Raw genomic sequence first — 26,428 nt, 5'->3', positions numbered from 1 at the left:
TGATGATTTGAACCGTGTACAATCGGCCCCCTGGTCTTATCAGATTATCCTTTTTGTGTAACTTGGGTAAACTAAAAAACCTAGGAATTCTGGGATTCATTTGAATTAAATTGAAATTTTCTTTCCAAGAAATTGCCACTCTGTACAATTCTAACACTCTCTTACTGGAAAGTAGGTATAACCATAGGAGGGTCATGTTATTATCTGAGATGAACTCCTAACATTTGTTGAAATTGGGACATTTCTTAAGTTTATTCCACCACTATGTTTCCTTTATCTATTTTTCAGGTCACCAGGCTGTTTTCTTTCCCCATGATTAGGATGGATTTTAATGCAAAGTAGCTATTTCTTTGGGGACTTTTTTGGAATTTTCTTTTCTCCAGTCATTTACAATTTTTTCTGCAACAATTTACTTTTCACCATAGCTGTTTTTGCCAAGAATTAACTCACAGTTCATGGAAAAATTGACACAGTCCCATTCAGTACACTTGGAACCCAATTGAGATTTTTTCCAAAAGGGAAACTTGGCAGTAAGGATTGAGTTGATGACCTGAGGGATTCACTTTTTTGGCCGAAGACATGATTTGGTCAGCAGCCTATCTTGTTAAGATAGGTCTGGTGACTTAGCTCATTAAGTTGTTTTAAAATAATATTCAATCTATTAATGTGGGCAAGTTCACTGCTATATCGACATCCAAGATTATCCACCCCAACTGGCACAGATCCATCGTCAATTACATGTGTAGGAGAAGAAGATAATGTGATATGGCATTCCTTTTCAACCACTACTCATGAAACTCCATTTAGGTCCAGGTCCATTGCCAACACTGGGATAAAAATAGTTTCATACCAATCGGGGCCCCTCTCTACTTCACCTAACATACACCTCCAAGTGAGGGTTTCCAACCCACTATCACCTTTACATGTCCACTAAACTCTTTCCCTTACTTCAAGTTACACTACAATATACATATTAATGTTGTATGTGTGTAATCCTAGCCATACCCAGTAGCCAAACCTGATGATATGTATATTCCATGAAATCTAGGTCATGTTGTGCTATAAAAAATGTACGCAAAAACAAAGTTAAGCTTTTCCTTATAAATTAACAAATTAACTTCTGATGAGTGAAATGATTATAATACTCATTATTAACAGAATAAAATGTCCTGTTTTTGCAAAAAAATATTGAGACTCAAATGTAAATTCTTATTTTACCATAAATATTCTGCCAATAACAAGCAAGACAGATTAAATAACATTAACTGCATACATCTTGATAGTATCAATTACTGTATTCAACTCAATAATTCATAACTACTAATAATTACAAATATCAAGGCTAGTGCATCAAGCCTGCTAACGACAACCATATTGAGGCACAAAAAGTAGAATTGAATTAAAAAAACAACCTTGCAGGATTTCTCAGCCAAATTTCAAATATTATAAATTTGCCTCATTTTTTGGTTTTATTCAGCCATCCAAGTGAACTGATAACTATTGTAATATATAACCTCCAGTTTCAACATCATTCAGCAGAGTGAAATCCAAAATTTCAAGTTTTGGAATTACTTGTGGGTTAAAATGTTCCTGGTTTGGAGAAAATCTTCATCAACTATATCAAATTTGAGGATTCTTTTCTTGTGCCCAAGGAAGCATTTAACATCATACAGTCATTAGGACATCATACAGTGACAAAGAGCAAACGGTTATTGACATAATCTGCCATGAGTGATTGTATTCAATTGTGGCATCTTAATGGAGGGCTGAGAATAATTTGAAGATAGAAGTTAGCTAGAAAAATTAGCTAGGATACCAAACCGGCAAGACCACAGACATCCAGAAAATAGATGGTTCCCTTATCCTAAGTATACAATACTGGGCAGCAAACTCCCCTTCCATCTATACTCATGCAGCCAATTAGAGGGAGGACTCCGAATTGTTTTGTTATGTCTATTGCAGTGCTTGTCCAATGCTTTTCTGGGACACCTGACATAACTTGGTACCAAGGTTCAAATGGTACCAGTGCATTCATTACAGACATTCATCTGCGGGCTTAGTAGTGTAGGAACATATGTTATATATTCAGAATTGAGAGCTAGTGGGTATTCTTTTCATGGACCTCAGCAGGAAAATTTCTCTCCCCAGACTATGTGAGGGAGGGAGATCCCATCCCTAGAATTCCCCCTCCCTCAGAGCTCTCTGAATATGAGCTTACAGGCAGACATTTAGAGAAGGGAAAAGGGACTGGAGAGAGGAAGAGGAGGCGAAGAAGCTTACAGTGGCCAAAGTAATCACTTGAGTTTCTTAACACAGAGAGTACATATTTATTTTAGACAGCACTTCCAAAAACTGTCATTAACTATCAAGAAAATTGTAATGACAAATGGAGAATTACAACAAGAAATTGAAATCCTATATTGTAAATTTTCACCATTGTTTTCAATCATATTGACTTTAATTTTAAAAATAAAGGAAATACTGGACATTACAGTTTATATAATAACTAGCATATGCTTTTCTCTGATGCTATATTCCTTGTACTTTGAGATATCAGATCTCAAGATTTCGAATCATACCTATATCCTGCCATAAGAAAATAGTTTCAGGAATAACAAAATATATATGTTAATGATGAGTTCTTTCCATTTTTCTACATTTTTTTATTTTTTATATTTAATTTCAATTACTAATTACATATTTAAAAATTTGTTACTGTTTATAATCAAAACTAATGTCATAATCTAAGTAGCAGATGACCAATTTGTGAGACAGAGGAGAAATTTAAGTTCCCATGAATAACAGCTGAAATAATATCTCCCATAGGGGCAAGAAGAAAATAGGTAATGAAATTGAAGAAACAATTCACGGAAATTTCAGTACCCAGTCATACGATTAGCGCAAGAAGGCCAAAGAGCATAATCTGAAATCTGCTTTGAGGAAATAAGTGAAAACATAGAGAAGAGAAACTCTGAAACTTCTTATGAAATGGTGAAGAGAGAATTCAAAGAAGTAAAAACATAATCCTACAACATCCAAAATGCTGAGGGAAAGATACTTATAGAAGATGAACACATTGGGAAGAAATGGAAAAAATATATTTTAATACTCTAACAAGTGCCCAAGCCACTCCTCAGGGACTTAATTAAAAAATAAATCATCATAGAAGAAGACAACCAGGGTCCATAAATACTGAGAAGTCATTTGACAGAGTTGTAAAAGATCTGAAAAACAACAAGGCACTAGGAGTTGACAAAATAAACCAAGAAATAAATAATCAAGGAACTCACAGTCAAAGAATAAGAGATCCTCTTTGGAAATCTGAAAGACAACTATAACAATGAAAAATTACCTGTAGACTTTGAGAAGAGTGCGATGATTGCATTAATGAAGATGCAAAGAACAGATTAATGCAAAGAACACAGAACATTGTGCCTGACATTCCATGCATCAAAAATACTCAGATAACTATCAGAGAAATAAGAGGAAAGAAGAAAGCCTCATGAAAAATCAATCCAGATTCAGTAAAAATCAAGGAGCAAGAGAGACAATATTCAGTTTGAAGATGGTGGCTGGAAAAATGGTACCTGTAAACAAGTCATTATATGTTGCATTTGTGGACTTGGATAAGGCCCCCGAAAATGTTGAATGGGAAAAAATGTTCAAGATAGGTGTACTAGAAGAACTTGGAATGGGCTACAATGACAGAAAATAATTTGTCACCACTTCAAAAATCAGATAACAATCATGAAAATGGAAAAAAAGAAGAATATATGCCAAAAGAAACAAAAGATATAGGCAAGGATTCAAACTCTTGCCAGCCCTTAATTTATCTTGAATAGATAGTAAAAGGAGGAGAAGAAATGGGTATCAAAGGAGTCAAGGTGAATTGTGAAGGAATTAGCATGCTCCGGTTCACAGAAGACATAGAAGTAGTAGCAGAAATGCAAGAGGACCTGCAAGCAACTCTGCATTCTATGGGCCAAGCATTTAGGGAATATAATATGAGCATCAACCAGATGACAATTAAAATCCTTGAAAGTGGAAAAGAGAAGCTGAAAGCATATACCACAATTCGAGGAGTGAAACAAGAGCAAGTAGAATCCTTCATCTACCTGAGCATCACTATGACCCTGGATGGAAGAGGTTTGACCGATATCAAGTGAAGAATAACCATTTAAAAAGAAAAATACAGAATAGGTACACAAATATTAATATCTCGAAAAAAACAAGCGGCATTGGATAGGGAAACATAAAGTTTATTTAAATTGTAATATGACAATCATAAGCCCACAATTTAATTTTTATATGAAAGGAAACGTTTCCCTATAAAATGTCCACTAATATTTTATTCTAAAGGCATCCCAAAAATTTAAAATAGAATCAATTTTTGGTAGCGACAGAACCGGGTGGCATATTTGTACACATTCTTCGATGTGAAAAATAACAAGATATTGAAATTCAAATGGATTGACTCACTGATAGGACCAATCACGTAGAAGTCGAAATAAATTATCTGTCTTTAGGACTGTTATGGATATCCCATTAGCTTCCTACAATCCACAACCATACGCAGATGGTTCAGGTTTCGAGTAAACAATATTTTTGTTCAATGACTACTATTATTGTTGGCAGTCTACCATAGGTAGTTTTGGGAGGGATCCAGATTAAACATTGCCACATTCCTTTGCACTGCCAACCTAGACCCAACCCGACTCCCCAAACTACAATGCTGTCACTTACTCAATTATGCATAACTGCTGCCTCCTTTTGTTTCCTCGAACATACACTTACTTCAATTGCATTATGCCCCCCCTCTACCACAGTCTTCACAGTCGATTTGAGTCTTTTGATTTGTGGTTTTGAAGGATGGAAAAGTGGAAATGGACACAAAGTAAACCACGAATGAGGAAGTGCTAGGCATTTTGGGGAAGGAGAGAGGATTGTTGGGAGAAGTCCAAAGAAGTCAGGAAAGGTGGCTGCTGATGGACTGCTGAAGACTGTGGTAGATAGATAGATTGATAGATATATAGATAAATACCTCTATCTTTATATCTATCTATCTACCACAGTCTTCAGCAGTCCATCAGCAGCCACCTTTCCTGACTTCTTCGGATTTCTCCAAGCAATCCTCTCTCCTTCCCCAAAATGCCTAGCACTTCTTCACTCGTGGTTTACTTTGTGTCCATTTCCACTTTTCCATCCTCCAAAACCACAAATCAAAAGACTCAAATCTGTGCAAATCATCTTGTTTCAACAAAGAAATTTCTGAGCTGGACAAAACCACACTCCATATCCAAGATTTCATTAGTCTTTTTATTAACTCCATACAAAATGTCCTGATCATTAAATTACTCATCCACATAAAAGCCTCTTTGACTGACAATATCTTCTTCTTTTAACCTACTTCTATGAACATAGTTGACTTAAACACTGTCAAGTTAGGAAAACTGTTCCCTCTAATCAATTTTTAAGGCTCTTGTACCACAAATCAGAGAGCCCTTGATTTCATTTTATAAATATTAAATTGATGTGGAGGATATGTTTTTTTTAAATCACGGTAAGATTGAGCTTGTTTATTAGTTTTTAAATCATTTATTGAAAAACCATGCATTAGTAGGGAGTTTTTCTACTACATATTAATTAAAATGAAATAGTTCCACCATGGACTACACAAGCATATCAGTTTAACAAGAAATCGTAGTTATGCAAGCTATATTTTCAAATAATGATGATTAATTTCACTCATTTAACATCTCCTGAAGAATTTCAATGATTACAACAGCTAATAGTACTAGTAGAAGGTAGTTAGGGTTGTAGGAATAAAAAATTCACTTAAATTTGTTAGATACGAAGTTGTGTTTGAACGTTACATTCGAAGAGATTTGATTGAGAATACTTCAAAATTCAAAATGGTACAGCTATTCCGCTTACTTTACCAAAATTATGACTTTCTACTTTGACAATGAATTATTTCAAAACTAATTTGAACATCTACATCACGTTGTAACCACAACTAACTACTTAGGGTTATCAGCGGGAAAAGATTATTCATTAAATTCTTTATCCCGCAAAAATTTGTATTACTAGAAAAAACATTTCTATTGGCCAGTACATTTCTTGTGTACTCATAAAGTAATCATTAATAATTAAAAGTAAGTTAATGATTTATATGAATACACGAAACTACAAGCAGTGGAAACACTTACTACTAAACTGTAAATTTCACTTACCAGTAACTTAGTGGAAGAGTAGTCTCTCCTTTGTTCAATAACTTTTCCGAGATTGTTATATATCTTAACTCTGTAACAGCTACGTTCACACTTAAAAAAGGCGCGATCACAGCAAGTCCACTTGTGAACGTTATGAATATCGCGATTCAAATGTTCAGTTGAACCGGGTACCTAAATGGTTCAAGAGTGCCTGTATATTTTCGTGGAATATAGTGCGTTGTAGCTCTTCTTTGCATAATATTATAATGGCCTCATCTCCACATAAACTGAATAAAATTTTGTTGACGGGCCCACCAGGTATGGCAACTTTTTAAAACTCAGTTTAGCATACCCGACGTACAAGAAAAACTACCACTAATAATTCTTTCAATGGCGTTATTTTAGGAATAGGAAAAACAACATTAGTGCAAAAGGCATGTTCAGCATTAAACCGTAAGGGTGTACCCACCTCGGGTTTTTTTACGGAAGAACTGAGAAACGGCCGGCAGCGCGTAGGATTCAACGTAGTCACAGTAGATGGGAAAACGGGACCTTTGGCGAGATTAAGGTTGGAGACTTGGTAATAACATGTGAATTTCCCTTAAATAACTCGGCTATTCTCTCATTGCTTTCTTCTTAGTACAAATGTCGCCTCCAGGCAATTGGAGAGGATGCCCCGAGTCGGCCCGTACGCAGTTGACATAGAATCTTTTGAGTCGCTAGCCTTACAGTCTCTTAAATCTCAGGTATGCCTTTAGTATTGTTTTTGTGCTTTAAAGGTACCGAACTGGTTGAAATGACTAACAGTTAACATAACTGTCGCTTTATGAAGAGGCAGTTGAGTACTTTTGTTCGTAGAATTTTATTTTTGGGATGAAAAATGTACTGTTCGAAGAGTCAGCAACCCAACCATTGTTCACGCATTCAAAACCAAAACCATGATCCAAGCTATGTGCCGTATGGGTGGGACGTCAAAATTTCCCTTTGCACGATGTTTTTTGGTCCTTGTGAATATCCCCTAAATACGAACTGTTGTTATGTATTGGGATCATGAATTAATGTTAGTCCGGATTACTTAAGACCCTAGTTGTGGGACTCAATGACTTGAACCGTCATGAGTTTATATAAATTCCTTAAAATTATCCTGTTGCCTGCTCATGAATACCTTCCAGAAAAAATATGCTCCCAATCCTTCAAATATTAAATTCAATAACAAGTGCAAGTGATGGTAACATAGAAATCCTGAAATGTGCACAATCATTTCGTTGTGTACCTAAATTAATTTTGCTACCTAGTAATTTTAATTTTATATGCACCAATGCATCATCCAGTGGTATTTCATTTGTTTGACTAACATAATTTTCAATCGTGTAGATTGTCTTCCTCAATTATTTTATTCCAAAGATGGAAGAATATTAATGATGTGTACTTCCAACGGTGACATAGGAAGTAATAAAGGAGTGTTATGAAAGTAAAAGATAGAAGCTAAAACAAATGGTTAATTATGGCAGCAAGATTTAGATAACAATGGGGCAAGCCAAACTATTTCAGTGTTGTAGAATTACACTTATTATGGAGAGCAGCACAAGGTAATGGGTTATCACTGGGGTTTATACACAGGCTCAAGGAAGTATGGTGAATAATGGGTGAGAGGCAAAATGAAAAGAATCGAAGGAAAGAGAAAGTCACAATAATGCTTTGATGGCAATACCATCCTTGTCAGGCAAGGATTATGTATTGATTGTGAAAGATTATAAATCATTCTGTAATGATACCTTACCGGAAGGGTAAATTCCAATTTGATGTGCACTATATTAAACATGCAATTTTTATTTGTACTGTCTCGTCTTTGGAGAAATGAATTATTACTATCTGATGAAGATGTCATTACTGTAGCAATGACATTGTGGCTTCCTTGTATGTCTACTTAAAACCCCGCAAGCTACCGCAAGGGCGTGTGGCGGGGGGGACATCAGCATATCCATGTCATGGGTTGGGGACAGGGTATTGCAGGAATGGATGTGATAACAAAAGCCCACTGTATTTTACTTGAAACTTGGTTCACCTTAGCAATCAAAGAATGGTTGCTGACACAGTGTTAATGAATTTTTTCATATTTACACCTTTGACTAGAATTATATGAGGAGTCAAACTTATTCTGTTGCGAATTTGACTAGACTAGACTATTATGACACTGTAAAAACAATGGGAATTTATGGTAATTTTCAATGATTTCATGGCATTAAGTGACCTTCAACCACCTCTTCAGTTGTACACTCCATATCTCCTCTCTCCCTAGATGGCACATTTTCTTCCTCTAATACTCTCCAAGCATAAAACACACTTTAATAATGTAGTCTATTCCAAAGAAACTGCGGGAGTAACAGTAACTTTTAACGGAGTCATCCGCTAATGTGCACTTCAATGCAACAATTTCAGAGTGTAAAAATTATTCGCCTTATCCCAGTCAGGGCGAATGATTTTTACACTCTGAAATTGTTGCATTAAAATGTAGTCTATCTTGTAACCTTGCAGTCTATCTCCTTTCATTCCTTTCCCTCTTTATATAACATCAGTACCAACACTATTCCTCTTGCTGCTCCAAAATAGAACTTGGCCCGCATGCGCCCATTGTTAGTGGGTTCCTTCACGTGACCAGACCCTGAGTAATTTTCATTCCTTTTTAACCCTCTACTTTTTTCTCATACCACTCCTTTGTTTCTCTATTTCACCATTGAGAACACAATTAATGACATTCCCTTGGAACACATGCCTACCTAAGTTTCTACATGGGATCATAATCAGTTTCTAGATCCCATGTAGCTGAAAAATTGTAGCATCCTGGTATGGAGGCTCATATGCTTCCAAAAATGTAGAATCAACTCCATAGTATGAGCACTGTGAAATAAAATTAATCCATCACCATGTTACTCAGTGAGCTGCTTTCCCAAAGAAAAGTAAGAGTGCAGATGCAAATTATTTTGCTTGAAGGCAGAATACTTCACAAGGGTAGTTAGTTTAATTTTCTGTGATGGTGAAATATGGACAACAGTGGCAGAAGAGAAAATGAGATTGGGAGTGATGAAAATATTGTGCTTTTAAAGATAAATTCAAAGAAAACCAATAATCTATTGAGTGGTACATCAAATGTTACAACAGAAGATAATAATTGGGGGAAAGTCAACTAAATTTGGAAATAAAAGTGATGAAAGATGTCATATCAAAGAACTATGATCGCACAACCTAAATTCTTGCTTGACAATTTACTGAATTTTCCTGACAAACTTGGTATTAATCATTTTTCACCATTTTTATCGCAAATTTTTGTTATCAGGCTAGGTATTTTTGGCAGTCAAAGGAACGGAGGACTGCTACAAATAATTCCTAAGGTTGTTACCTTATGGTATGATATTGCTGATCCTGTTTAGGCAAATTCTCCCTAATGGTAAATCTGCTAAGTTAGACATATACTGACCAAATGTACATTAGCCCAAGCATTATGAACTTATTGAGTGTTATACAATATACATACGTACTTATGAAATGTGAAGTATGTTGCCATCCATTCAGCAATTTATGACCACTCCAATACAAATAAATATCCGAGATGCAGTGGTACTATAATTAAACAAGTTTTCAAATAACCCACTTTTTTACAGCCTTCATCTATAGTCATTTTAGACGAAATAGGAAAAATGGAAATGTTTAGTGAAAATTTTAAACGTGAGGTCATTAAAGTGTTTGATGGGCCTAATACAGTGTTAGCAACAATTCCTATGCCTAAAGGCAGGCCAATACCATTCATTGAAGACTTAAAGAAAAGGCCTTATGTAAAGATCATTACGGTGAGTAAAAAACTCTTTTATTTTGAATTCACATTTCAACTTTTTAATGCCACTACTAATTAAACCATCTGGATTCTTTCTCCTTAACAGGTAACTCGAGAAAATAGGAATGTACTTGAAGATGAGATCACAGTATCCCTTCTTCCAATAAGTAACTGAAATTAAATTTGCTAGTTTATTGAACAAAGTCATTAAACTAACCAAAACAGCATGTTTTTTTTCTTAATTTCATATATTTGTGATTGTATTCTTTCAGGAATTGAAAAAAATAAAATAAGAAAGAAATTTTCTTTCTCTTTTACATGGTTAAACAAATGCCCTTTTTTCAATTCAACATCTCAATGAAATTTTTCAAATCACACGCAAAAGAATGAGCTAGTAGACAATGACTTGGCTCAGATTCCATAAATAAAGGACCACTTTGGCCAATCACTTAAATAGCAACGATAATCCACTGAAAGCAATGCAGAAAACAATATGGAATACAAAAAAAATCAACTGACCAAAACAGTACTTTCCAAGAGAAATATGCATAACCAGAACAGTGCATCTGTAAAATTGCAACATAAAATCACCAGTTCTTCCTATTTTTCCTTATCATATCTTCTAAAATTATTTCCTTTCAATAAATGAATTTAACAGTACAAATTTAGAAGATCAGCTATAAGTATTGGTTTTTTAACTGTTATTGAATATTGCACTAGCAAATAGCTATCCCTCGGACACTACCACAACTTCAGCTTTGGAAAATCCTCTTCTGGTCAAATGAGCCACGGATGTACAGATTTAAAATTTTATCCTGATTTGGAAATGCAAAAATAAAATCTTATGGAAATTGTATATTCCATTCCATTTCATCATACTTCAGTTTTCTAATTAGTCTATAAATTTGGAACTTCTATCATCAAAAGAGCCAATGACAGAATGGTTCTGAAGAACTAATACCTTATCATCCATAACAATGGAATTATGATAGTACCACTTTTTCCATTAACCACCTGTTCCAGCTGGTTATTCATCAACCATCAACTGCCACAATAGCAGCAATATGCAATGGCTGCAAAACTAATGTGTAGAAGTTATTAAAAAGTTTTCTGTAGCTTCTTAGATTTATCACGTAGCGCCAATCATCAGGAACTAGCACAATAAATTCATAAGGGTATTTGCATAAAACATAGGCCTCATATTCGGATGTGGCTGTAATGTAAGTAATCAATCATATCATTAGTCATTTAGTATCAATAGGGTGAATCATAAAACATTATTTTCAGGCTTATTGAATAATATACACAACACATGAAACTTACCACAGCCTCATATGTTGTAAATTTTGGTTTCATATGCTTCCCAGTAAGGTTTATGAAGGCACCTTTGTTTCCCATTGTGTCACTGAAAATGATTTTGAAAATAATTTACAGCGTGGTCTTCAGATCACAATTTCAAACAATTAAAATCATACCCATGAATTCAGAAATCTAAACTCTTATTTAAACAATTTACAACTAAAACTAATTTAAATGGATGTATTTTCTTCTAAGTCTTCATGAAGTGTGTCCCACAAAACTTTTCTATGCACTGGCTAGGCATATAGTTAACATTTAAATTATTAATATGAGAGCAAAATGAACACTAAGAAGTCACCAAAACAGGCTATTTATTACACTTAATTCAAGTACCTATGGCTTGCATGATATATGTGTGTAATATATTACCACATTTATGGATCAACAAATGTGTAGATGTGATAGAATAAATGATACCAGGAAATAATTTATTAAGGTGTATACTATCCATACTCATACTACGTTGACTTCTCAATCCTGAATCCATTGTTTTTTTCTATATTACATTATAATACGAATTACATAAGATGTAGAATTTTGAAAATGCCAAAAATATGAGCTATACTCTATTAATAACAGAACAAGTTGGAAAATAAATATATAAAACATTTCAAAATTGATTTCACTAGTGTAGAAAATTCCAAGAGTGAGGCAGCATCCCATGATAACCCACACACTGGGCCTCATATTTCGGGAACTATTACTTATGTCAATGTTAACCAGCATTATTACCGCAAACTCAAAAATAAGATGACTTCAATCATTACATATTCAATGCATCAATAAAATTGAGATATTTCAGGTGTCTAGGAAGCTTTTCACCATCACTTCGGAAGGTATTTCATTTTACAATTTCCCTCTTTTTTAAAGTAATTTACCAGTTAAGGTAGGTTATGGATGGACACCACTACCAAATAATAACCTCCTTACAAAACACAACCCAACATCCTACTCTACAACACGTGCCTCTTCTTCTTTGTGTACTTCCTTCACCCCATCCAACATCCCTATCCTATTCCTGCCCTTTTCTTGTTTCCCTAATATTCTCCCCTCTATTACAGCCATTTTTCCTGCCTCCTAAGGATTTCTCCCAGCAAACCCCTCTCCTCACCCACGATACCGAACACTTCCTCATTCGTTTTCTTTTCGGTGCATTTCACCTTCTCGACACTCACATTTCAAAAGCCTCCATTCTATGTCTATCCTCCTGCTTCAGTGACCATGTTTCTGTGCCATACAAACCCACATTCCATGTCAAAATTTTAATAAGCCTTTTCTTGACATCCTTACTCAACATCCCCATCATCAACACCCACCCCCTTGTGAAAGCTTCTTTGTATAACACAATTCTTCTTTTATCCCAACCACTTTGACCATTTTGTTTCAAAACACTTCTGAGAAACATGAACTGTTCCACCTGCCCTACTTTATGAACTCCTATTTTAATAGTTAACTTAGATTTTCTTTTCCTCAAAACCAGCATAACATTTGTTTTGTTTACATTTATTTTCATCCAACACCTATCACACTAACTCCCCAATGTGTTCAGAAATGCTGGCAAACCCCTTGGTTGACTGGCAAAGTAAAGCTTGATCATCCACTACTAATTGATCCTATGAATTCTCCGCCAAATTTCATTCCCATCCCCAGTTCTTCCCATGACTTTTTCCATTTCCTCCACTTGTACAATGAAGAAAGCATGGGTGATAATGGAAACCCCAGTCTTATGCCTCTTCCTGACAATGAGCCTGACTCTCCTTCAGCCACTTGAACTTGAGCAGTCTGAGACACACATTTATTTATTTATCGACTTAATTGGGTGAGGTTGAGACTTATAGTCCCTTCTTCCACCTAAACCTCAGACATTACATTGAAGACAATTAAACCCAAGCCCCAGATGGAGGAAAATCCCCCTAGGCGGGAATCGAACCCGCGACCTCTACGTTCGCAGGCGAGGACGTTACCTAGTCGCCACCAGGGTCAGCACATACAGGTTGCAGATGAGTTGCCTACCCCTCCAATCTATTTCTATTTTCTCATCATTAATGCTACCCTATTTTTTCTATTGAATGCTTTTTCAAAGTCGATGAAACAGATAAATACATCCTGATCATAAGTCATGTTCCCCTCTATTAGTGACCTCCTTACACTGTGACATCTTATGCACCTCTTCCCTTCCTGAATCTAAATTATCATTCCCATGCTGTCATTTGCCCTCTTCTTATTAAATAACCTGTATACCACTTTAGCTGCATCTACAATCAAACTTATTGTTCCAAAGTCATATGGCTACAGTTCTCTTTTTTGGGATGGCAGCTAACACTGATGCGATGAAATCTTCCAGTCAAGTTCCTCCCTCTAAAATAAATACTATGAAATAGCCCTTTAAAACTATTCATCCCACATGTTCCTAAACCCTTAAGTAGACAACAGGAATGTCATCCATTCCCACAACCTTATTTGATTTCAATTCCCTTGATGCTCTTTCTACCTTGCCATCAAGTATGCCTGGAACTAAGTTAGGCTCATCTACAGTACTTTCACCTTCCTGTATAGTGCACTCATTTTTATCCTTTGTAAATATTCCATTAACTCATACTGTTTTATACACCAAGATCATTTTGGTCCTATTAGTTTCCCACCTCAGCTTGTTATTGAATGCTTTATACTTCCTTCTACCTAACTCTGTACATATTTTATATTCTTCCACTTCCTTCTGCTATTTATCTTTCTAATCGTCTCATTTGAAATCCATAGTTTTCTTCTTTTCCTTTCCCTATATTTTATTTGCATTTGCATCAGCTATTCTATATCCGATTATAATTTATTCAATCACTTAAATTAAAATTTTGAAACTCTGGTACCAAAAACTGCTCTAACATTTATTAAAAGTAACAGGAATGATTTGATAAAAAATTATGATACAACAGCAACTTGAAAGTTCACAATGAGTCAAAAGGCCCTCGTTCAATGTTAACCATTCATTAAAATTACGTTAATTTCATATTACCATCATATCTTTCATACTGAAAAGATTTGGTAAAAAAAATGATTCATTAAAATCAGTAATATTTTATTAGAAATATTTTCCATGAGCATGCAATGCATTCTAAAGTAGCCTGACAATTTAAACACAGTGAAGCGTGAACATGTAAGGTTAAAACTAATTTACAACTAATTAAGCTACTAACTAAAAACTACAAGATTTCATTTCAATAAAGTTCCACTTAAAGGGCAGGGTGGGAGAAGAGTAAAGGTCAAAATACTAAAAATACCTAGGGTCAAAATACATAAATTCAATGAAAAATGATTTTAATCCAACAAATTAAATATACTAAGCCCCTTTGGTCAAACCTTCCTGAGGATCAAAGAGTTTGCTAAAATCACCATTACTCCCTTAGCCAAAGAATTTGTTTTCAAGGCACTTAGAGACACAGTTAGGTTTCACTTATACGTCTGATGATATCCCTAGCAAAGAGCTGGAAACATCAGCCTCCAACTCACTATAAAAGTGTCATGTGAAAGGCAGATAGGATGTAATATACATGCAATACCCTTTAAATCAATTATGAAATTTTAAAAAAATCTAGTGAGGAGATCTTACACATAAGGATCAATAGTTTGACACAGTAATATAAATAAAAACTATGAACCAATTAAAGAATAATCACCATTCCCTTTTTAATTGGGGCAATGCATGTACTCACCAGTAATTTGGAGCTGAGAACACTGTTATGCATTTGCCATTATGTGCCACCTCATACCCTTCATCCTTGACCTCATGACTTCGGACAATATAATCAAGATTATTGAGAGTAAGGAATGACTCAGTGACATCTGGTCCAAACTGAACCCCAACACCTCTTTTACTTGGTGCACGTCCATTCTGAGGTTGAGGATCGGACCACAGAAGTTCACACATGACACCTGTAAAATAGTAATTGAATACGTATATTTCAAACACAGAGATTTTAAGGATAAACTGTAAATCACAACAGTATTTCAAAATTTAATGATGTCAATGAAAGTAGAACGAGTGATTGTTGCTGATAATATGTACTGATGCATCTTAATTCTTATTCTATGCACAATTATAAACTAATTAAGGGTAATTGAGCATCTTAGCATCATAAAAGAACTTTTGTTCACGTTTGATTTTTATTTTTGCAAACCATTTGTGTTTCAGTAAGGAGCCAACGCATTTAATCTTTCCCAATTATTGTTTCAAAAAGTCAATGTTTTATCGGAAAATCCAGTCCCTAACCCACTTTGGAGTATTCATATTTTGAGAGACCCCCAAACCAAGTAGCTATTGAAAAGCCCCATAACAGCAGGTGATCCAGATCATCCTTGACTAATTGGGGGTTCTAAAATTTTACCTCACAGCAAAACGGCAAGTAGGGACTAGCAATTTCTGACAGACATTAAATGGGGTTTCTTGAAAGTAGCGTATCAGACAGGATCTGAAATTTGCAAGCTAAAAATTAAACACACCAATAACATATTCTGAAATTCTACCTCATGAAAGGTAACATCTGTAAATTTAGAAATGCTTATTCAAAGTTAACCAATCATTGGGGATGTTGAGGGTGGATTTATTAAGGGTATTGGGAACAAATTACCACATGAAGGAACAGAAAAACAAAATGGCATAAACATTTATTATGCTATAAATAAATGCAAAGTGAATGCCAAGGCTGAAATTTGTTAAACTTGGTAATCAGAGATTTACAAATAATTCTTTAACACTGGGTGTGCCTGAAACTCTAGCTTATGCACCAAATACTATGAAACTGTGAAAAATTAAAACTAGCATATCTGTTATACATACAGGTAATCTCTATCCGAACAACTCAGGTGCTAGATCCTATATTTCAGTACAGGTTTTACAGAGAAAGGTACTGTACCTTTTAGGGGTACATTCAATAAGTAAAATTAACGAAAAAGTAATAAAAGTCAAATCCCACAGCAGTATTTCCCAGAGTAGAAGATGCAGCAATTCTGAAATACATGCACTATGCCTCAAAATTTTCCAGCAAAATCATTACCATTGGTTCTCTTTGGGTATATTCTGTGAATGACAGGACAGTTAACCAGAAATGAAAAAATAAACCTTAAAAAAAAAAAGAAATTTACACAGGCCCAGCAAGGAAAAGAAGAGTCAGGTAGACTGTGTTCTTTGAATGCTAGAAATGGATGCGAAGAACAGAAAACACTTGGCAAAGTCCCTAGAGAGGAGCATGGGGTATACATGTACGTATTTAAAACAATTAAATATGGTCATGAAAAAATGAATATCAGTAAATACGATAATTAGAACGAAATAAGAAAGAGTGGAAAGCCTAAGTTGTATACCTTGAGGATGAAAAGATTAATAATAATTTTCAAACCATTTGATTTTATAGAGGGGACCATTATCAAGAACTTCAAATAAGTTGACTTTCGACTATCTGGGCAAGGATTATCCATTTTGAAGATTAACCATGCTATTCTCTCTTCTCAGCAACTCAAAATTTAATAAAATTACCATTGTCAAAACAATGAAATGCTTTGAAATTCTGATTTACAACTTTAAAAGTTCTAGTTGGAAATACCTGGGCTTTCTTATTAGTTTTTGATTTCACAAAATGATAAGTTGTTCATACAAATAAAATGTATTATAATTATTCTTAAGAAAATATGTTCTGCTATTCACTTTTTAATAATTATGTGTTCTTGTAAAGCTATAATTCCACCCATAAAATTGACTGTAAAATAGAAAAAAAATTAGCTTTCCATGATCAAAAAACTTGGATAAATAACAAGGAATGTAAAAGGAGAGTTTTCGTATATATTAGTCTATTTCTCGACCATATTTTCCACATATTTTGTTTATCGTTATTTTATTGATTTTCTGTCATTGAATAAGCATTTTATCATTCATCCACCAGAATGGATAATCAAGAATTTACTGTAATTGTCTAAACAAAACATGACTGTAAAATTTGTCCAATAAACAGCAGGATAAACAAAGATAAAATGGGAACCTTAAAATTTCATGAGCGTATTATAGTTAAAGTGTACTTACAAGCATTAAAACCAAATCAGAGAGATATTTTCCAAATTTAAAATATTCCTGTGTATTTCCAAATTTTATAATGAAATCATTTCCAGATTCCCAACTCCACTAACAAGAAATACATAGTTGGTACTGACCCAACGGAATGGTAGTAAAATGAGCCCAGTTAGATTATCCATTGATTACAGAGCAATTTTACTTCAACCAGTTAACATAAAGAGCAGAAAAATTATAGGTGAGCTTTTCAACTCAGACATTAAAATACCTTGGGTAGTTAACCATGCAAGATTGTAATGCTTGTATAGATTACAATTTACAGGTTACACTTACCATCTTCAGGTGGTTGTCTGTTACGATCAATGTTCCTTATCTCATCTAATGTAACATCATTTCGGGAAAATAACCCTCCGTGCATCACCTATTGGACAATCATTATTGCATTAATTTTTCAGCGCATGAGTAAAGATGTGATGAAACAAATGAAAATAAAATTGCATACTTACAAGAACCCGTTTGTTTATACAGTGGGCCAGAGGAAGCCAATTATAAACTTCAGTAAATAGTTCGGCCATCTGGTCTGTGTACTTAACTTTAACTTCCCCTTCAAAACCATACATTTGGTTCATTGTAAGACTCTCATGATTTCCTGAAAAGGTCGCAGCAAGAGCAACATCGGCATGAATACACTGAGCAAAGTGGCAAATGATATTTTAATGGCAAACATGGAAATAATCCTTAGAGAGATCTAATGAATTCATGTTTCCCAATAGGAAAGCTAAAAATTTAAAAGGAAAACTAAAAGGCATCAAAGTTATGTTTGTGTCAAATGAAACTAAATCCATTTTTAAAAAAGGAACAATTTCATTTTTTTACAGATAGATGAGCCTATTCATCAACTATTAGCGACAATTAACTTTTTCATGGCTGAATACCTCAATATTTCATAATAAAATAGTAGAATTGGCTCAATTCAAGTTCTTCAATAAGAACAACGGGTGTGAGCATCCCATTCAGTTAAATCTTCAAGCAACAGCAAAGCTTAAGACATTTGCATCCAGTATGAATTAAAAATGATCAACTTTTTGAGCAAATAAATGCAACAATTTCAGAGTGTAAAAATCATTCGCCTTGACCAGGATATGAACCTAGATCCCTCGATGCGCGACAGAGAGCTCCAGTCAGTTAAGCCATCGAGTCATCCTCTTACACTCCAAAATTTTAGGGGCTTAAAAGAAACAAGATGTTGTGACAAAATACCACACATACAATGTCACAGGCATTTGAAGTCATTCGCAATACACCAGAGTCCACGAAGTTAAAGCCAACTTTAAACACTAAGGGTGTTTTACCTTTGACAAATTCCAAGAAACTTCAACAGTTACTTTTTGGCTGAGTCATCCGCTAATATAAATTTCAATGAAACAACTTCAGAGTGTAAAAATCATTCAATCCCAGTCAAGGTAAATGATTTTTACACTCTGAAATTGTTGCATTGAAATGCATATTAGCAGACGACTCCGTCATAAAGTTACTGTCGCGATATCTCCCACAGTTTCTTGGAATTTTTGAGCAAATATACATCCAGGTAAACTTACCTCTTGACATAAAGAAGTGATTAGGATACAACAACTTAAACCCAAAAAGAGTAAAGATGCACTCCACAGAAAAGGATCCTCGATCCACAAAATCACCATTAAATAGCTAATCACAGTCAAGGTCCACCATACACTAGATAATTGCAGGGACAAAACAGCAAGCTAACACAAAAATCAAACATTTTCAAATCATCATGTACAGGTACTTTAACTTTCAGCTAGTAAAACACAATGAAAAACAACACATATGTTCTAGGTAATCAGCAAATACTATCTCACTAATTACATTGCTTCTCATATTAATATAAAAAGTATCGATATCATTTGTACTTAGTTAAAAAAATGATGAAAATCTCAGAAGTTTTCTGAAATTGGTACGCGTAGTTAGTAGCATACTCTCAGAAGTTTTCTGAGAGTATGTATTGCTGTTCAAGGAGATCTGTGCAAAGCTTCAACAGTTTTTGCCTCAGTTTCTTATAACTATGTACTAAATCTCAAGAAATACAGAATTTAAATGTTTAATACCATATAAGACAAAATTATCAAATAATATTGATTAAGTATCATTGGAAATGTTATAAGATTTAACACTTATTCATTAGTTTGTTCAAAAGATTAAAAATTCTGAGTTGTCAGAAACTGTGGAATGTAAACAACTTGTAAATAAATGCGGGAAGCATTTATTTACAAGTTTTTTCTTCATGTTAGGTAGTATATTATATTGAAATGAAATGAATTAATTGACTTTGTAATTCCACACACTTTATTTTAAAAACACGACCCAGGTTTCGACGTTGAACGTCATCATCAGGTGACGTCACACCTGATGATGACATACAACGTCGAAACCTGGGTCGTGTTTTTAAAATAAAGTGTGTGGAATTAGAAAGTCAATTATTTCATTTCAATATGTTATGCAAATTCCATAAAGTTAAGCCTGAGACAACAAATTTTAGTATATTATAGTTAAGTTATGAAGCTATTTTCAAAGGAAAAAACTCTCATCAGGTCCCTGATATTAGGCATTATTCTAAAGTAAATCAAAACAAGAAAAATACCAAATATGAAAACAAATGCTACCATGTTTTAGAGTCTAAAAGAATGAGAGGAGTGTATCAAAAAAGTTGCAGTATAAATCCACAACTAGAAGTGACCACAACTTAGTGATAAAATATGTATTCAAGATGCTAAAGACAGCAAAGGGAACCAAGAAGACCAACTCATAGAGAGAAGTGGAAATGGATTCAACCAAGTCTGGCATTTGAAAGGACATATGGAACAAACATTTTGTTAAACAAGGGTATAGAGTAAATGAATAATTCACTTATTGGGGCAGTATTCTGGACAAGAGAGGGCATGCACGTAAATAACTCATTCAATGCCTAAGCACATAGATTTAACATTTTTTGAAAAAATTTCCAAGCAGAATCTTACATTTGTTCATATAACAGGTAGCGAACATGAAACCACATGAGCATCAACTGAAGGCAGCATTTAGGGTAGGTGCAAGTTCACTAGAAAGAATTTTTACCGGGTATTTACACTTGGGGATAATTTTCTTCACATTTTTTTAGCAAAAAGTCTGAATTCAGCCAGAAACATTACGCTCCATCAAAAAGTGACCATCATTTTTCTTCTGTCAATTGTGTTTGAGGGAGAATGATACCCAAATGCTAGATGGGTTATATTAGGCGGGTAAAAGAGGGGGTTGCAAAAAAATAGTTCTTAGACAGAGGCATAAATAGTGCAGCACTGAAAAATGGTTTTTTGTAATCGAGTGTGTGATGGGAGATGAGGCTTAGAAATTAGCATTGATTAGCCAATATGTCCAATCAAAATCTACCTTAACCTACATACTACCATAATTATGATGATTTGCATTCATATTTACCCTTGTGATTTGTAAATATATTGAGTAGATACAAATACGATAAAGAATATGTCTCTTCTGAAAAATTTTCCTCTACAGATATGAATTATGGACCAAGTTTAAACATTGTATGATAAGCAATTTTTGATGAAAAAGTGAAAAAAAAAGAATCACAATACTTCCCAAAAAGAACATTTAATGAGCAGGTCAAATCTGTCTCCTCCGCCTTCCTACGGTGTAGTAAAATCTAGTCCTCAGACCTGCTAGTGCTAACTACAATTCAAATACCATGATTGCAATACCATGTGATGTTCCACAACCCATTGCACAAAAATGAATGATGTCTCAAGTCACTAATTCAAGCAACTGTTTATGTAATTCAATATGATTTTTCATTTTATTTCTACTTAAAACTACATGCAAACTAAATATAAATTGCACTTCTTATGAAGCCACATATCAATATAACATTTAAATAAAAATGAAAAGGATACATATGGATTCTTCTCAGAAGGAAGGCCATTTAACTTAAAAATATTCATAAGGTCATAAAATTGACCATGAATATCTCCACAAATAGTAAACTTCTCCTCATCGGGCACAGTTATATCAACCAGGGATGGCTGAGCCATGAACCACTGCTTAATATCCAGTAGTATCTGAAATATTAACTTCAAATTATTTTTAAAATTTCTTAAGTGTCACATCACTTTGTAAACTCTTTATGCAAAAATAAGACCCTTAGAACTTGGCTGGATGCTTAGTTTAGCTCCTTGTGTGTTCTAGCCAATATTTTTCCCAGATTAAATCTTCATGCATTTGGCTAATATAGCATAATATCAGTGAAACAGACAGCTTTTTTGATTTTCCACAATTTACTGAAATAAATTTAACATATATGTAACAAAATAAGTTTTTTTAACAAGCACCATTCCATTTAGGAAATACATTCACAGGTAGAAATCCATTTCAAATATGATAAAAACTTCCAATTCACATTGATCCCAGATTATCCTGGCCTACAAATTAATGGGGCAACATTCCCAGAAGTTTGATTCAATCATTTACACAAATCAAAAATTTAGGGTTAAACAATACCTTTTAAAGCATAATTTTGTATAAAAATTAATCTAAATAAATTTTCAGTACTTATGAATACCTTCCTCAGTTATACTTAACACTAAATTTTAAACAAAAATTTACAGCTTAAGAATCTGTAAGTTGACAGTTATACTTTTTCATCTCAAACAACAAACAGCAATGTGTCCGAATACATGCATCAACAAAACTACTCCTTGCAGCCATTTAATAATTGAGGTTTCTCATGTAAGTATCAATTTGCGTTTCACACCCTACGTAACCTAAGAGTTAAGTTCCACCACAGCAGGGGAGGTACTATGAAAATGACATTTTTTCCAATTTCTAGTAACAAACCTAAACTATCAAGTATGCACTTACCTAATACTTATTTAGGAAAGAAGTAAATAGGATTAGGATTTAAAAGATTAAATTTGAGTATCATTTACAGCTTTTTTTAATACCTACCTTGTATGCATACTTCCTATGAAGTTTCTTTTGGTTTTTATAACACTCCATCAACTCCTCCATAAATTGTAAAGTCACTTTACCGTCTTCAAGCGTCGGCCCTAAGTAGTTATCTTCCATTGCTAAAACGAGGCACAAGCATAAGGGAATTCAGAGAATGGTATGCATTTCATTCCTCTAATGTCTTTCTAAACCACTAAAAACATACCTTGATATTTCTGACATTAGGAAATTTTTCAAAAGTTTCTAATGACTATATAGAAGCAAAGTAAAATTTGCTTCTTGACTGCTATAATAAGATATTGCCACCTACTCTTTTACTATTTTCCCTAGGCAGGGCTTGCTGAATGTCTCATGTGGCACCAGAAAATAATTTATTAGTGGGGCACGAAATACTTTCAAAAAAAGAACTTTTGGAAAATATTACACTCATTCTATTGTACAAAATTTACAGATGCCCAATTCATAGTTGAAAAACAAAGGCAAAAAAAATTAATAAACAGAAATATAGAAGTGTGGGGCTCCAGAGTTGTGCTCAGTTCCACCAGCTACAATGATACTGTACAACTTTTGCCCACTAGCTATCACCAAAAGAATACAACACAATACACGCAACTCCAAGTTCTCATAAAAAGTTGATCTTAAATACCTACACTGCACAACAAACAGCTAATTAAAAATTGCTATTCACTCTCTTTAAATGAAAGACAGCTTTATCTTTTTAATTAATTTCACAATTTTAATGTCACAATCAAGTGACCCAAATTGAAGAGTTCATAAAAAGAGAGGAAAACATTACTGACAGGTTCATTTAAATTACTGGGGCAAATTAAATTAGTTTTCTTAAATTGCCATAATTTTTCAATGATTGATCCCTAAAAGGAAAACGTTGATAACAGGGTTTCTGATTAGAGACAGAGAGAAAATAGCAATGAAGAACATAATGGTGCATGGATCCAATAGGCTATCCCAAAACCAAACTTAATTTTGAAGAAATGGGATGAGCATTGATCATAGATTATGGAGATATGAATTTGGAGGATGGAGAGGGCTTGGGAGGAAGGAATGTAAGTAAAGCATGTTAAATATGTGGATAAAATAAAGTGTTATGCCCAATTCAAATAAGACAGAAAATATTATGACCGAAACAAGCAGTTAACAAGTGCAGAACCATTCAAACTGTAATTTATTTCTTTCGAAGGCTATCCAAGACAGGGAGAGGAAAAGAAAGAATAGGCACTAAGAATGACATCGCAAGGGATGAAAAGTACGAGCTGGATAAAGAATAGAAATCAAAATGTGTTCATAGACAGATAGATATAGGTATTTGGGTAAAATACCTATATCACTCGTAAAATACCTATTTGGGTCACTCGTAGTCAGTATAAAGAAGGGACCAAATGGTCCCTTCTTTATACTGACTACGAGTGACTTAAAAGTCTGACCTATTGTATTGCCCTTTCAAGGATCACCCAAAATCTCCTTCTGGTTACCAACTATGCAAATAATAAAAAGGACCAACCATTGCAATCACTTAATTGTCAATACCTAATATATATATGAACATCTTAATAAAAAATTAACTGAAGTCATTTAATTGAACATCATTGAAAAATTATGGCAACTTGAGAAAACTAATTGAATTTTCCCTAGTAATTTAAATCAACCCTGCCGACATCTGCTTCCTCTTTTTGATAAGCTATTCAATTTGGGACACTTCATTGTAGCAATGAGGTTAGGACATTAATTGGAAATATGTAGCCGTCTATCTTTTTAAGATAGCAAATAGCATAGGTAAATAAATCTGTTTGCTGCGAAATGGAAGTAATTTTATGGTAATTTATGAATATCTATGCATCGAAGGATATCAAGCAACATGAATTTACTCAATTATTTAAAATTCCCTCGCTACTGATATCCTTTCATTTTTTTCTTCCATACATGCCAACATAAAGTCATGAAATAGTTCAATTAATGGTGACCACCACTCTCACATTAAAAAACATTTCTAGAGCAAATTATAAGGGGTTTTACACTTTCAGGTTTGGTGAGGCTCTCGCACTTATCAAATTGTTGTTAAGGAAGTCCTATTGAAGCCTTTCACAAGTACAGGTTCATTTAGGGGTAGCTATAGATGTAGCAGGTAAACCATCTTCTTGGGAATGTAAACCATTTCATGCGCTGGCCACATCTCCTTTTAGAATTAACTTTGGGAAACAAGTAAAAGATGAACCGGTGTGAGCATTGTGCCAAAATTTTAAGATAGTAGACAGATGCCTACATTCTAAGAAGAGTTCATCATGGATGCCATTAAATAGTGTCACTTGGCCTTGAAGAGTAGATGTAATTTGAAATATTGTACCTTTTAGTGCATTGCTATAGGAAACATATAACTGAGAAAATAATTTAGGGAATATCAAGGCTCAACTGAAAATGTTCTCCGTGTCACAGTTTGCACGGCTAGAGAGGTTCCGGAGTACTGAACAAGCACTCTTTAAAGAGAATCTTCAAAAAGTAATTCCTAAAACAATATATTTAACTTTCATAATGATAATATTCAACCATAGAACTGCCTTCGTTTTCTGTATGTATTTGTAAACAATGCAATATATATCCGGTGGAATTCGAGTGTTTATTTCTTCACAAATCCGCGAACAAAAATAATTTCTCCTTGATGAAAGCATTGGTCCACGAATCTTTGGAATTTATAAAAATAATACCGAGTATCGATTGCAGATAAGAAACTCATTAGCTAATGTGCTCACCCATTTGATCGAGGTCTATCAAATCTGCTACACACTTTTTCGAGTCATCGAAAGATATAGCTTTCTCAAAAGCAATTTTTTTAACAATTTTAGCACATTCGGTATATTTCATTTTTGCATCCTTATCATTTGGACGAGCTTTGGTCACCTGCAATTAAAATAAAACAAAACGGAGTAAAATAGTAAAGCACAAATAAATAACATTATCTTTTGCCGAATACTCTTTCTTGAAGAACATACCGCTTCAAAGTCTTTGAGAGCCAACTTAAATTTCCCCAGAGACATATACGCAGCCGCTCTCCGGTAATACCCTTTAACATATGTTTTGTCCAATTCTATTGCCTTCGATGCATCAGTTAATGCATACCCAAAGCACTCCGTTTTCAAATAAGAAATGCTTCTGTTCCCATAATAAACAGCGACGTTGGGATTAATTTCGATAGCCTTAGTATATAAGTCTATAGCATGACTATAATCTTGCCCTGAAAAGTACAATAAAAGCACGTTTTATCATATAACCGGCCCAGAAAATCCACATGCTGCATTATACACCAAAGAAAGGAAACCGACTTAACTACTACAGGCACGATCACATGAGCGCGAATTTATTTAATTATGAAGAAAATGCACAGACGGTGCATTCCAATAACATGAAAGTTTCCAAATACCGAAGGAAATCAATCAATCGATGAAATTACTTGTTCATGAAACATGATTATCTGGTCACTTACGCGTAACGAACAGGCAATACTTACTTTTAAAGCATGCATTGGCTTCCTCTTTCACTTTTTCCGCTTTCTCGGCCTCTTCTGGCAATATTTCTGCCTTCGACTCACCATTAGATGTCATTATTTCCGTACTAATTATTCTATTAGATTTCACCGCACAATAACAAACATGAATGTACAATAGAAACGTTCAGTTCAGTACTCAAGTAAAGATAGCACCGCAATCGTTAACTGAGAACATAAAGCGGTATAACATAATGCCTGCTTTGCAGGATATATCGCCCACTTCATTCTCGGAGTACCACCTGCGGCAATTTCGCAAAAACTGAAAGCTGTTATGGCGGTAATTTTACGAAACATGTTCCATACAAAATATGTAGAATCAACATTTCTAAGAACAGTTGAGGAGTCAATAGCCGAGGATACCAGTTTACCTTTCCAATATTTTCACGCATGTATAGAAGAAA

General features: G+C 34.3%; 2 protein-coding genes across 2 annotated transcripts; one reads left to right on the top strand and one right to left on the bottom strand.

Moving 5' to 3' along the window:
• The first annotated feature begins 6,396 nt into the window (after positions 1 to 6,396).
• On the top strand, positions 6,397 to 10,334 carry LOC139698775 (cancer-related nucleoside-triphosphatase homolog). The gene is made up of 5 exons (XM_071597684.1): positions 6,397 to 6,530; positions 6,618 to 6,780; positions 6,853 to 6,958; positions 9,872 to 10,057; positions 10,148 to 10,334. The coding sequence occupies exons 1-5, from the start codon at positions 6,479 to 6,481 to the stop codon at positions 10,214 to 10,216; spliced, it is 576 nt and encodes a 191-aa protein (XP_071453785.1). The 5' UTR covers positions 6,397 to 6,478; the 3' UTR covers positions 10,217 to 10,334.
• Positions 10,091 to 26,200, bottom strand: PpD3 (protein phosphatase D3). The gene is made up of 11 exons (XM_071597683.1): positions 25,989 to 26,200; positions 25,474 to 25,715; positions 25,234 to 25,381; positions 22,469 to 22,590; positions 21,418 to 21,582; positions 19,054 to 19,159; positions 17,962 to 18,104; positions 17,789 to 17,876; positions 15,108 to 15,327; positions 11,365 to 11,446; positions 10,091 to 11,254 (listed from the first exon to the last, which is right to left on the bottom strand). Exons 1-11 carry the CDS (start codon positions 26,080 to 26,082, stop codon positions 11,195 to 11,197), a joined length of 1,470 nt encoding a protein of 489 aa, XP_071453784.1. The 5' UTR covers positions 26,083 to 26,200; the 3' UTR covers positions 10,091 to 11,194.
• Between the last annotated feature and the right edge of the window lie 228 nt (positions 26,201 to 26,428).

The sequence above is a fragment of the Hetaerina americana genome, unplaced genomic scaffold (genome assembly GCF_022747635.1).
Source record: "Hetaerina americana unplaced genomic scaffold, ioHetAmer1.1.p SCAF_9, whole genome shotgun sequence".
Taxonomy (NCBI): domain Eukaryota; kingdom Metazoa; phylum Arthropoda; class Insecta; order Odonata; family Calopterygidae; genus Hetaerina; species Hetaerina americana.
The sequence above is the reverse complement of the archived record's forward strand: the minus strand, read 5'-3'. Positions and strand labels throughout refer to the sequence as shown.